This window comes from Pararge aegeria, chromosome 2 (genome assembly GCF_905163445.1).
Source record: "Pararge aegeria chromosome 2, ilParAegt1.1, whole genome shotgun sequence".
NCBI classification, from domain to species: Eukaryota; Metazoa; Arthropoda; class Insecta; order Lepidoptera; family Nymphalidae; genus Pararge; species Pararge aegeria.
This window is the reverse complement of record NC_053181.1, coordinates 19,101,248-19,116,326: the sequence shown is the minus strand read 5'-3', so window position 1 is coordinate 19,116,326 and position 15,079 is coordinate 19,101,248. Positions and strand designations below refer to the sequence as shown.

Here is a 15,079-nt window from a genome sequence, read left to right as displayed (position 1 = left end):
AGCAATTCATAATGTCTGCATTTTCTCTGGACTAGGCTGGTGGCCTCGAATACAACCCTTTCGACAGAGATGTGCAAACAAGAGATTTTTCACTCGGTCGCAATTGCATTAATATAGTCTATGCGTTTAAGAGCTACAATTTACAGACGGTCTGGCTTTTAACGCAACTAAGTTATACAACTTTGTATCAACTTTACGTACCTTTTGCGTCGGGGACTAAGAACAAAGCCTATTATTTACGACTGCCTTATTTTTACGTCATTTACCTACTGTCTTTTATTACGTCATTGGTTGCCAGATCGCCAATTGCATTAACTGTCTTGCTTCTAAGTTTTTTGTACTTTTGTGTGGGGTACAACAAAAATAAATGAATATAGTATGACAATACACACATATATGAGTACCTTCAAATCAAGAGGCATCTTCTAGACAAGCGCGCTCAACCTTAGGCTGCATCCTTACCATCAGGTGTGATTGCAGTCAAGCGCTCGTCTAGGTATAAACCTAAAATAAAACACACATCGTCATCTAGCCCCAAAGTAAGCGTAACTTGTGAATATTTTTATGCATAATATACACAAATAGTTATAATAAAAATAATTAATTTATAATAATAATTAATAATAATTCGTCATTTTTTTTTTTTTTTTTGCTTCGGAGTCACTTTTCTTTGTGTTGTTGGCTTGTACTTTGTATGATATAGTAATTGATATATATATTTATTTTTAATTTGTTAACTGCTCTCTTCTCCTGTGTACAACCTAACCCTTAAGTCTGTGTTTTTTTTTTGTTTTTTCCTTTCCTTGATTGGGTTGCCTGGCAGAGATCGCTTTTTAGCGATAAGGCCACCCATTGTACCTGTGTCTTATTGTGTTGTTTTTGTTTATAATTTAATTTCTGTTAGGTGTACAATAAAGTGTATTTTCATTTCATTTTCATTTCATTTCATTTCATTTCATTTTCATTTCATTTCATTTCATTAAAAACAAACAATACAAAGGTGTCTGAACGCTCTTCGAGTCCCATATATTAATATCTTCAGGATAATGTTGGGCCTGCCTCGATACTGTAGTTCGTCTGGTATGTTTGCGGAGAACCGAGTTGATGGCTTCTTTGGAGTTATTAGGAAAAAATATCGCGCCCCTCAAACGTAGGATCGAGAACAGCTCAAATGTTTTTCTGAAGGTAAGTTTAGTTTAGCTGAGAAGCAGGATAGTGTTTTCAAAGCACACTGGATGTCAATTTTAGTATTTAGTAACATTAATTATATTCAATCAAATCAAATCAAATAATCTTTATTTGCTAAATGTGGTAGGGTTTTGGTGTTCGTTCATATTAGAATGCTCACATTTTGCCATAGGAATATGGCGTTCAAATATTTTATAATAATATTAATAAAAATCAATAAAATCATTGTTTATTACTCATTAATTAATTAAAATTATGTACGATTATATAGAAAATAGAATAAAATAAAATATTGGGAAGTCAGATCTGACATTTTTCTAAAAATTCATTAACATTGTAAAAACATTGGTCAAGAAGGTAGTCAAACCGTTTCTTCTTAAATTTAGCTAACATAGATGAATGAATGAATGAATGAATGAATATACTTTTATTGCACACCACAAAAATTACATTATTACAACACAATGTATTCAATTTGGCGGAATTTAGATGTTAAGTTTATTGTGAATTACTAACACATGTACCTTTGTCTGAATACAGATAATGATACAATATACAGATAATGAAAAACATTCATGTTCACACAAACATTATCCAGTGGTGGAAATCGAACCCACGGCCTTGGGCTCAGAAAGCAGGGTCGCTGCCCACTGCGCCAATCGGCCGTCAGTTCATTCATTTATACTTAAGAATAAGTGAGTCACATGGAAACCTCTACAGTTAAATATCTGCATTTCCGCTGCAGACAGTCAGTAGTAGGTACATAGTGTCAGTGAATTTAATTTGCATCCGTTTGAGTATTTGAAAGGGTGCAGTCAGTGGTGTGCACTTCATATATGCACAAAGGCACTGCATACCCTAAAATATTTACAAAGTTCGTATATAAGGAGGTTTTACCCATTTGGTGCCATGTTCGTGCTTTGTGCCTACCCCAGTTAAAAACCTTGTGCACGCCACTGGGTGCAGTACTTAGGGTGTATCCACACTAATGCGAAAAAACTTTGAAGGTTACTTTAAGGTTGTTGTCTATTGGCTAGCTATAATCTGTGTATTGACACCTAATAAGATTCAGTTAAGTAGCACAATTTTGTTAAAGAGGTAAACCGCCGAATGTAACACGGATTGACACCGTTCAGGAAACTCCGTGACATCTTTTCGTCCGAAATACCTTAGTGCCTGAAGTCCCAAAGTCTGTAGGTCAGCCAGTAGGGTAAAACTCGGTCAGTTGCTTTTATCCTGTTTGACTTTAGATCTACGATTTAATCCAGCACAGACAAAACATTTCAACGGCGTCTAATAGAAAAAAATCAAATTAATAAGCGTTTAGTAGTAGAGTGTACAGCAAGGGGTTAAAGCAATGTCTTACGTTACGGGCGCCGGTTTAAATCCCAAGCAAACGAGGGACTTTACGCTCGGGAGTTGCGTCTAGAAAGCTGAGGGTTTAGGGGCGCCCAAAACGAAGGTAGTTTAGTTAGAAGGTAGAACCCTGGTTTTTTTTTGTTTTTATTAATTTTGTTTTCTCACATTTATATTATGGGTGCTAATATTAATATTTCACAATTTACAGTTTTTGAGAAATAAAAGTTCCTGCTTCTGCGATTTGATACATCAGCTGGGCTGTTCTTCCTTAACACATTAGTAAACTCTCTCTTATTATAACGCTTATGTATTATTATTGAACCGCTTTCATTATGTTATATTCCAGGCGATCGGTGTTCATTTTTGTTTCCTGCCATTTCTTGAAATACACTGTCTTTAAATTTATCTGCGATTCAACGTTCTTATCCCGCCAATCTTTTTTGGGCGGTTTTGAGGCAAAACTGACGGCCGACTGGCGCAGTGGGCAGCGACCCTACTTTCTGAGTCCAAGGCCTTGGGTTCGATTCCCACAACTGGAAAATATTCATGTGATGAATATGAATGTTTTTCAGTGTCTGGGTGTTTATCTGTATATTTATTGAATTATTTATTTATACACTTTATTTGTACACCACAAATAGGAAAAAAAAACAATGGCCACAACAAAAATAAACTTAAAAAGTAGGATACAAAGGGCGGCTTTATCGCTAATTAGCGATCTCTTCCAGGCAACCGGTATATTATAAGTATTAATGTTTATTATTCATAGAAATATTCATCAGTCATCTTAGTACCCATAACACAAGCTACGCCTACTTTGGGGCTAGATGGCGATGTGTGTATTGTCGTAGTATATTTATTAATTTAAAAAAAAAATGGAAGTTGTGTTGAGTTGAGAGTGTTGTGTTTAAGATCTTTATTTCTCAAAAGAATTACGAAAAAATTCACTTAGTTGAGAAAACATTAAACTTAAAAATAAAACATGTTGTGAGCGTACACTATAGAAGGTACATAGATATAAATCTATAAAGTATAACTTCATGCAGCTAAAAATTAAATATTACCGAGCAAAAACATACGACTTAAACAAAGATCATCGTTTACTGGAAACGACTTATACTGACTTTATAAAGTAGAATTTAAATTTTTTCATAAAAATAAACGTAGATTTAGCTTCTTTTATATCAAATGGCAGATTATTATGAATGAATGAATAAATGAATGAATGAATGAATGAATAAATGAATGAATGAATGAATAAATGAATGAATAAATGAATGAATGAATTAATTAATAAATGAATGAATTAATGAATGAATAAATGAATAAATGAATTAATGAATGAATATACTACGACAATACACACATCGCCATCTAGCCCCAAAGTAAGCGTAGCTTGTGTTATGGGTACCAAGGTTGACTATATTTTTGTCAACATGATACACATAAATACTTATAATATACAGATAAACAAAACACCCAGACACTGAAAAACAATCATGTTCATCACACAAACATTTTCCAGTTGTGGGAATCGAACCCACGGCCTTCGGCTCAGAAAGCAAGGTCGAGAAGCCCGTTATTTTAGAACGTATGTCTTTATTTAGTATTTTCCGATGTTGCTGACGATGATGGTAATAATAGGTGGGAAGTACTAATTACTAAAGTCATAAGGTCTTGATATGACAGGCGCAAGCAGCTCAGCACCTAAGCGTCAGGTTGATGGACACAGGGCGCAAATTGCAGGAACTGTTCCTTGCATGCCCTGCGAAGTGTTGTTCTCTTGATAGGCGAAGGATTTCAACTTACCCTCCCGGTGGGCAGTGGCGTGCACTGGTTTTCTTACCAGGGTATGCATACGGTAGGAAAATTGCATAAAATTGCAAAAACTCTCCTCCTATACGAGCTTTATATCAATACTAGCTGTTGCCCGTGACTTCGTCTGCGTTTGCTTTTGTTTTTTGATGTGGTATTCAATTTAGTTGTAGTTCTAAAAAAAATTAAGTATTCAGTATCGCTAAGCCTTAAATGAGTGGTTTGCTGCTGTCCGCTGAGGATTTCTGTCCTCTATCTCCAACCACATTCATCAGATCTACACAAAGTTTGAGCAAAATTAAACACATATTATAACCTCTATAGTACAAAAATAATTATTCAAATCGGTTATAATTTCAAACACTCATCCCCTTCCATAGGAACCGAGCTTAATGTCGGGATAAAAAGTATCCTATATTAAGACGTACTTCTAACACTTCCAAGAATATGTGTACAAAGTTTCATGATGATCGGTTAAGTAGTTTTAGCGTAAAAGCGTAACAAACAAACTTACATTGACAATTTTAATATTAGGGTAGACATTGCTTTTGTCCATGTATGAAGTGCACGCCACTGCCGGTGGGTCTTACCATCCGGTGGTTCTTCTGCTTAAACTTTTACTCTCACTTTACTGTTCTTTAACTACCTCTTTAAAAACTACTCAAAATCCGAAAGCCAGTGACACCAGGCAACGACGGATGTAGCGTGTTCATCCTCGCCAACACGCCAATCCGGATCTTTGGATTGGGTGGTATGCCTCACACCGTCCAATCTAAGAGATCTGCGAGGGGTCTGATTGAATCGCAGATTGTTACTATCACACAATTATCACACTACCCACAGTCGCTCTTGCTAAAAAAGATGGGAACTGAACACTAAACAGTGCTTACAGAACAGCTTAGTAATAACATAAAACAGAGACAAGAAGAGTTTTATTGTGTTGTGACTCGGTGTTGTGTGTGTTGGTGGCAAGTCAAGTAGGTGTCGCGTGTGGTCGGCGACGGAGGCTGTGGCGGGGAGTAAAATGGACAATGACCAACGCCTCTACAAATATCGGTGAGTATGACCACAGTGGTTTGGTTGAGTTAACTGTACATTAACTGTACTTGAAGCGGTGATAACGCATTGGGTAAGAAGAGCTCGACTTCAATTTCGGGGGGCCGAGTTCGAATCCTAGCACGCACCTCTAACTTTTCTAAGTTATGTGCGTTTTAAGTAAATAAAATATCAGATGCTTCAACGGTAAATGAAAACATTGTGAGGAAACACAGTTTAGATTAGGCCTTATTTTTTTTAGTAAGATAAACCTTTAACCAAAATAATTTGGTTAACCTTTAACCAAATTAAATTAAAACGCTGTTGGATTACTAACAAATAAATAACTAAATAAACCTGCATGCCTGATATATCTACTTAATGTGCTCCAAGGAGTGTGGAGCCCACCAATCCGTACTGGGCCAGCGTAATGGACTTTAGCCCCTTCTCATGGGGGGAGAGCCGTGCTCTCTAGTGTGCCAGTAATGGTTTGATGTGGTGACGATGATGAACTGTACACTTCGTTGAAATGTGATAGGCACTTTCGCTTTACCTTATGCATCCCCTTTCGCTTTTCATTTTGATTTCCCTTTGCTTCTGCTTCCCCATTCCCTAGCCCTTTCGCTTCTCCGTTTGCTCATCTTTTCTCCCTTTCTCTCCTTTCGATTTCCAATCAACAACCCGCGACACGTCTTAAAAAAGGCGATTTATATAAAAGTCCCTAAGTGCCATAACCATACGTCAACTGCTTATAATATTAAACATTATTTTACGTGATTGTTAACTTTAAGTGAATGTTAGCGTCCTATCTGGGCTAAGTAAGCAGGAAACTATTCAACTTCGTATCTCACAACTGAATTACCCCAATGTATGCTAAGCAAACCCTCGAACACGTACGTTTAATTACTCCGCAATAGGGAGATGTGATACTTAAGTAAGTCAACTGTTGCCGTTCCTCCCACCCCCTCCCACTCCTTCCCACTACCTCCCACTTCCTCGTGGGAAGGAGGGAGGCACTTAGTAACTATTGAGTCGAGTTAAGAGGTTGTTTATCTATACTGGAGTCAGCAAAAAGGTTTTATAATATAAGTACATACTTGAATACTAATATTATAAATGTTAAAGTGTATGTGCCGGGGCCGAGTTCGAATTTTAGCACGCACCTTCAACTTTTCTAATTTTATTTATTTATATTTTTATTTGGTAACTATGTCCCATCTATACTATTACATCACAGGATAATTAAAAACTAAACAAAATCAAAAAAACTTACATAAAATATTAATATGCATTATACAGAAACCTACAAATTAGAATTTCCGCGTCCAGGCAGCCCTACGTGGAGTTTAATATACAGCTTGTAAATCGGAGAGTCGTATCGATTTATTAATGCTTTCAGGATTCCGTTACTGCTTACACACGTTCTTTTCATCTAGGATGCTATTCGCGCTTTTCTGATAACAAAAAAGTCATCAGTATGAGTACCTCGCGAACATTTCTGATGCACTACAATAACGGGGTAATTAAAATATCACTTGCTCCAATGGTGAAGAAAAACATCGCGAGGAAACCTGCATGCCTGGGAGATGTTCTCAAAGGTGTCTAGAGCTTACTGCGCCAGCGTGGTGGACTACGGCCTTAACCCCTTCTCATTGTATGAGGAGACTCGTGCAGTGGGCCATTAATGGGTTAACATTTATTTATTTATTTATTGGGTCTACCAGCGATTTTACATACATACAAATAATTACTTATCATATATACATTACACAGAGTATGCTGACAAAAGTAGTAGTAGTATAATATGTTGTCACAATTCAATTGATGAATTTTTCAATGACAAGGTTGCTTGAAGCATCCGGCTCCGCTTTCTGCTCTCACAAGATAGAAAAATGTTAAAATGCAAAATGTAAATTGTTGATGTTGGAAAAGAGCAACTGCTGAGTTTCTTGCCGGCTTCTTCTCGGTAGAATCTGCCTTCCGAACCGGTGGTAGAATCACTACAAACAGACAGACTTGACGTTTCGAAAGTGCTTATATTAGGCCTACTTGAAATAAATGAATTTTTAATTTTTTGAATTTTGTCAAAAAGTATTTCCAGAAATTGGAAGAATATTGAAATCGTGTTCTGGGAGCAACCTGTATATGCCTATGGGCCGCTTGTCAGCTGGCGGTGGGATTGCTTTATATGATGCGGTATCTCGACCTGCTGGCGGCGAATTTGTTCACCTACCCGCTTAAATTTTAAAATTTTGTATAACATTAGAGGACTGTGCAATGTCCATACAAACTCAATGGAGTTTCAGGACATAAAGTCACCTATCTACTTATGATTGTAAGAAAATGAATAAAAAAATAAATGCAAAACCATTTAAAGGTAAACACTACATGCTAATTTCGCTTATGAACTAACAATTTTCAAAAAAAATCAATAAAAACGAATAAAAAGAACAAACATGATGGTGATGATGGTGAAAGTGTATCTGTTTATTTCCGATGTTCACCTACGGGCTTTGACGATACCTGCTGGTTTGATACCATTTTCACTTCACACTTAAGCCTAGAGTAGTAGTTTAGTTAAGTAGCAATTAATTTAGTAGCTAAAATACTCGAATACGCTCGCTCGCTACTGCCCAAAAATACAGTTTACAAAAGATTTATTACTTTTGGATTAGTTCACTTGAAGTCTGGTTAACCAAAGAACTCGACTAAATCGATAGCTTCGGATGCGTTCAGCCGGTTTAACGTAAGCTTATATAAAAGTCCTATTATAGTATAAAGGACTACGTAAGCGATAAAAAAGCTTAGGTGTGAATTAGTGCTCTAACCAGGTTGCTCTTCTAATAATTTTAAATGACATTGTGAGATGGTGATAAAAAAAAAAAAACACCCGGCTAAGTTTGTTGTGGGCTTCTTCTTAGACCAGGACGCGTTTGGAACCCTCGTAGCTTTAGTTTTAAGTTTACGAATGTGGTTATCACTACCGTGTAATTATTATGTACCATCATATCACTACCGTGTAATTATTATGTACGCATCAAAAGTGCCACCTATGGGCCGGGCCTACTTTAATAAAGATATTTTTGACTTTGACTTTGACTTTGACCGGTGAATTTGAACCGGCATGGACGAGTCGTGGGGGCTGCTACCCGCCCGAAATGAATAAAATGAATTGTATTGACTCGACTTAACAACTTACTAACTTACTCGACTAAATTTTAGATATTCAGACACGTTTAATAATAATAATAATAAAATAATAATCATTTATTTCAGGCTTTACCCATAAAAAAATTTAATATCGTACACCAGTAACAAAATTAAATTAAATGCAATTAAAATAAATACATGTACATAAATACATCTAACTATACAATTTAATTTAGTTAAAATTAAATCAAAGTCAATAAACCCAATCAAAATAAAAATCTAAAGAAGATGAATAGTCACACAATACTGTCTAAGCGGCATTGGTATTGCAACGTGCCTATCACAGCAATGCCGGAGATAATGACAGTCCAGTCTAGCCGCAATCATCTTCAGAACTATGTTGGAGCTATTCCGCACCCTGCGCACCAAAGACGCGCAACGTTGTGTGGAAACAATCCGTGCGCGCATCCGCAAACATACGGCGCAACATGAGACGCTGCAGAATCGAGGCAGCCCCAACAATATTCTGAATACGTTATTATACAAGACGCGGAGATCGCTGTACCTTTTTCTAGAATAATTAGCTACATTCATATATTAGCTACTAATTTACTCGCTTCTAGATTAAACTAATAACACAGTACGAAGCATTATGTAGGTTAGACTAATTTTTAGTTGTTTAAAAGGGCGAACCTCGATGAAATTGCAGTAACAGGTATAACGGCGTAAAAAAATTATAGGCACAGCATAGATTAAACCACCGCGATGTTAATCTAAAGTGTCAAAATTATTTCCCGATCGACCTGTTTGATAATTGTATAAATCCATAATATAACACGCACAATGTATATAATAGCTAAGCAGTAACAATTTTATTGAAGTGTAATAAAAGCTTCACCAGACGTATTTTATGTTCGCTTTGGAAATTTCGTAGCAGGAATAAACTGTCTCTACAATCTTTGGAACGGAAAGCAATGAATTATTATGATACATCTATAATATTTAAGTGCTGTGTTCAGTGTTTTCAACAAGACTCTTACGCAGTCGCCGTGATTCATGCCAACATTGTTATATATCGACCCGTAACCGGCCTACTACAGGGCATGGGCGAATACAACACTGAGAAAAGTTTAGCACCACGCTGGCCCAGTTCGGATTTGTGGCCTCCGCAAGCCTTTAAGAATATTATGAAAAACTCTCAGGCATGCGAGCTACCTCACAATGTTTTCCTACATCGTTAAAGCAAGTGATATTTTAACTGCTTAGAACGCACATAACTTAGAAAAGTTGCGTGCTGAGGTTTCTACTTGACTTCAAAAAGTGAAGCCGAAGCACTAGGCTATCACCGCTTCTTGACGATTTATGGTGTTACACGAATCGGTTTGCAATATAATATAAGTATTATGTTTATTATGGCTGTCGTACTTATTATGTTTATGGTAGTATTAGAGCGTTTTGTAACAAATGTTGTCTAGCATAGTTCTACCGTCGTTATTTGCAGCTAAGCAGCAAAGCATTTGTACCGATCCAAGGTTGCCACAGATTGATGAACACACGTCATTTAATAGGCCGTTCTTGCGAATAGCAGCTCCCCGCGACTTCATCCGCGTATCTACAACTGTTTTGTGTAAACCTTTTTGCTTTGCATCGTCCACGCGTTCCAAAAACATTTAATGTAGGTCAGACAGTTTTATTATAAGTATTCCATCCACAATTTCACTCCCTTAAGGATGGAATTTCAAAGTATCCTTTCTTAGTGGATTCTTACACTCTATAAAGAATACACCCTCCGAATTCATATCTCTAAGACCAGCGGTTTGGGCTGGTCGTTGATTTTTTAGTAGTATTCCATTCCTTGGAAATTCTTGGGAGGTAGATTTTTTTTTTGATAAATTGGCCATTACTTATTTATTATTAATAATTACCTTTCTTTATTATAAATTTTAATTTTTAATTTACTATCACTTATCAATCTGTTATAATAATTTATTTCATATATTTACAGTATCATTTTGATTAGTTTTTAGTTGAATACTTATTTTAGTTTTTATTTTTTCTTCTAATTTGATTTTTGATAATGATATTTTATGAATAAATAAATAATGTCATAATTCGTATTAGAAGGTCTTAAGAAAAGGTACGTTCCAATAATAAGATCTTTACTATTGGGGTGTGTACGGCGTATGTCCTTGGTAGGGAGACCGTATTGTGTTTACCAAAGGATAGCGATAATGATCGCTCCGAGACTAACCGAGTATTGATCCTGCTCCGTCCAACACGACGGCTGGCTGTTCTATATAAACATAACATGTACCTACTTAGGTATACGAGTAAAAATATATTGGAAACTAGACCTGCCTTATTAGCCCCGGCGCAGCGGTGAGTGCGTGAATTTAAGTAGAAGGCCCCGGGTTCGATTCCCAGCGGGGGAATCTGGAAATCTATCATTTCAGAACTTAATCTGATCTGATCTGGTCGTGGCTAGTTACCACCTTACTGACAAAGCCGCTAAGCGATTTAGGGTTCCGGTACAGTGTCGCGTAGATACCTATACGAGAGTGTGCTCACGAACTACGAGGGTTCCAAACGCTTCCTGGTCTAAGAAGAAGCCCAACACAAACTTAGCCAGGTGCTTTTTTTTGTTATCACCATCTCACAATGTCATTTAAAATTTATTAGAAGAGCAACCTGGTTAGACCAATAATTCACACCCAAGCTTTTTTTATAGAATAGTTTTATAGGACTTTTCTATAAGCTTACGTTTAATACAAACTTCGAATACAATTTATATATAATACAATTTGTACCAAAATACATCTTTCTTGGGTTACACAGGCGTAAATAATCCCTTTAGGTGTTACAGCAATAGAATATGTTTGTGTGAGTATTAGACTACACGGCTTCTTGATTATTAGAAAGTAAAGTAATTAGGTACGTAGCTCAACTATTGTCAACTTAAGAACTTTATATTTTGTTTGTAAATGTTATACTAAAGTCTACAGAAATTATGCTTGCGTTCTTATGACTGACCTAAATAAAAGGTTGCCATAAAAGACCATTTTACTACCGCTCCGCCTTAGCGAAATATCCTGGGATGCTTTAAATACCCACCTACATCGGCTATCAAAGATAGTGGTCCAGATAGTGATCCAAGGGGAAATCGGGTCCAAAAGATCCCAACCCACAACCTAAAAAAAGCGACTGGGTACTCAGCTTCATTACAGTGTGTTTTTTTGAAGTCAGTGCATAATTTAAGCAAAGTACTTCTTAATATGAACTGTTTAGTTGTGGTGCAGTCTGTAATAATTTACCTACAAACAAAGGTAATGAAACAAATTATTATGATTAGATTTTTAAATTGGGTCGGGAAAAGGAAAAGTGCACGTAGCGGCAACATCGCTATTTATGTCGCATTTTCTGTTGCCACGTGAATCAAATCTGAATTCCAGCTCGCTCATGTGATATCCTAATCCCACATCGCGTTTAAATACCGATGTCAGAAGTGGGATCCCACATCAGAGCGGACACTTTATGCATTTGTTCCTACTTTATATGTTCTCTTTTTCATCGTTTTATTTTGTCTGCTTTTAAAGCCCTCATTTCCCACCGCTCATATTTTATTTAGCGGTTAATCAAGTAGGCTCGCGTGCGGATGGTTTCACCGATCTGATTACAGCATGACCCTGGCCGCGGCGCGGCGTTAGCAAATTACACGCTCATATTTAATGCATACTTTTTTTGACACCCTCCTCGCTGTACCAGATACAGCGAGAAGTGTTCTGGCGCTTTACGGCTCCTGGTTAGATTTCTTACGACTTTTTTGTGAATTAAATTATCTCTATCCAAATTCATTCATCACTCACAAGAAAGTAACACTTGCTTAGTGCCCTCACTTGCAGTGGGCGGGCCATGTAGCTTGGAGAATTGATGGGCGTTGGGGTCCCAAGTTGTTAGAATGGCGACCTCACACCGGTAAACGCAGTGTTGTTAGATCTCCCACAAGGTGGACGGATGTCATCAAGTAAGTTGCAGGGAGCCGCCGGACCCAAACGACACAAGACCATGGTATTTAGAGCTCTCCACAAGACATGATGATGATGATGATGGTGATGATGACCTGATTAGTTTATTTTCATCTTCGCTTCGAAGCTTACCAGAGTCACTTTAAATAGACTGACCTTTGTTTCGAAGCACTGACATGTACATTGTACAATCCAAGTTTTCTAACTCCAGGCCAGGCTTTCGATTTTATTTTAATTTTTGATCCATAGAAGAAAATGCACTAGATCAAGGCAGAGGACACAAAAGCTTCATAGCTATCATGCTACATTTTATCAGCTCAATCGACTGTCAACACGCATTGTAGAAAGGTAGGTAAGTGAGATGAAACATCAAAGAAATTTACGAGAGATACATCCATAAATCAGAGCTTTTCAGAGCGGGAAATGCCACTATCGATCCGTCGAGTGACCTTGGAACGCTACCAATTGGAAGTTGCCGCTGAAATATGAACTGCGTCTTTCCATTATATTATTATCATTCACCGACGAAAGCTGTAAGCTTATTAAAAGAAACGTTTCGAATACTGTAGCATAAAATTCTGGAGAGTTCTCGAGTGATCTTAAACCACAACGAGTCTCAAAATCATATTGAGTCAGGCGAAAATAATAAACACATTCAGCAAATCTACTCCGCGTGGAGAGCAGACGTTCCCGAATTCCGAGAAAACACATTTAGGTGCCTGTGTTAGGGTGAGTAAACGCGTAATTAAGCGGGGTTTAACTACGGCAGTCACGTCTTTGCATCTCGAAGACGATAAAGGTGATCCTGGGTGAAATGGCGGCCTAAAACTAAGGCATCGTCGATGGACACTTGAGCATCCAATATTCATACTAGTCAATAAAGTGTCTCTGTTTGTTTATTCGTTACCTATAGTTGACCCAACCACTGGATAGATAATGATGAAATTTTGCTCGTAGCTAGGATACTTTTTATCCTAGGAACACAAACAGATCCCGTGAAATTCACAAAACCCGATCCAAACGCGGGCGATGTATATATAGGTATATAAAAGCTGACTGAGCACACCCATTTCACATCTTTATATACATCGCGATCAAGGTACCAACCTTGATCATATGTTAATCATTCAAGACTCTATACATCTTCGGAGATTCATCTGAAACTTCTGACGAATCTCATGACATAATTTGTTTCTAAGCCTATTGGATAACTTAAGGTACATAAATATTTATATATATATATATATATATAAATGGAGATGTCTCTTAAAAAGATCAAAGTTTGTATTAAACGTAAGCTTATAGAAAAGTCCTATTATAGTATAAAGGACTACGTAAACGATAAAAAAGCTTGGGTGTAAATTATTGCTCTAACAAGGTTGCTCTTCTAATAATTTAAAATGACATTGTGAGATGGCGATAACAAAAAAAAAAAAACACCCGGCTAAGTTTGTTGTGGGCTTCTTCTTAGACCGGGACGCGTTTGGAACCCTCGTAGCTTTAGTTTTAAGTTTACGAATGTGGTTATCGCCATCATCTCACTACCGTGTAATTTTTATGTACGCATCAAAAGTGCCACCTGTGGGCCTACTTGAATAAAGATATTTTTGACTTTGACTTTGACTTTGACTTTGACTATATATATATATATATGTACCTTCTGGTTTGCTAAGCTCAAATATTATATCTTCCGAGAAATTTGCTGCGTCTATACTTTGTAGCAGGCAGCTATTGATCGGAGATGCGGCCTTGAGGAGGATTTGTCTCCTGAATCGTCGAATAGGTATATTAAATGAAGCCATAATTTTGTAAAGGCGTTCGAATTACCAATAAGGAAGTTTCTTGTACGATACATTTTTATTATTACTTGGAACAACACGATATTTGGAACTGGCGATATACGCATGTTTTTGTACATTTTTTTATTTTCCACTGTTACGTTGCCTCCATTGTGTAGAATTTGCATTAATCTCATCAACAAATTTAACTCTAATTTGGCAATGCATGTGTTATAAAATTAGGGGCTTTACACGTCAGTGAATAATACTTGCAACTGTCATGAAAGTAAATGTAAATCTACTGCATTTTTTAGTTTCATAGGTACTACTCTACTACGAGCAGTTATCAGTTTTGAGTTCTTTGTTGTCACTGTTTCTCTTAAAACGATCAGTTCTCATCTGTAAGTTAGAGACGATAAAGTCTGAGATTGCAGTGTTATAGTATAAACAAACACATAAGAAAGCGTATAGCAGATTTTGAATTATTGTCAACTGCTAAATGGAATATTGTGATTAACCGCCAGTTCGAAAACACTACTAAACTGGACTGGTTTTTATTGCTTCATTATTAGTCGTGTATACGGTTTCTGTATTATCTTAATTACGTGTATCATGCATCAGCAATAAAGTTTAACATGCAGTTTATAAGCTGTGCTAAAACGTTTATAAAGTCAAGGGTAAATGGACATTGACAGATGTTAAGAATCTATCTAATCTAGAATTTTCAGATGG

General features: G+C 36.8%; 1 protein-coding gene across 4 annotated transcripts in view; it reads left to right on the top strand.

The window, feature by feature from the left end:
• Positions 1-15,079, top strand: part of LOC120630931 (oxysterol-binding protein-related protein 1) — a 35,465-nt gene that overhangs the window by 7,112 nt on the left and 13,274 nt on the right. The window contains exon 2 of one of the 4 annotated variants that reach the window (XM_039900303.1): positions 5,255-5,418. The exons of 1 other annotated variant lie outside the window; for it this stretch is intronic. In XM_039900303.1, coding sequence (XP_039756237.1) covers positions 5,387-5,418 — 32 coding nt within the window. In that variant the 5' untranslated portion in view covers positions 5,255-5,386. Of the gene's footprint in view, positions 1-5,169; positions 5,419-15,079 lie in introns of all 4 variants that reach the window. 2 more of the 4 variants (XM_039900285.1, XM_039900295.1) reach the window with 2 other exon arrangements.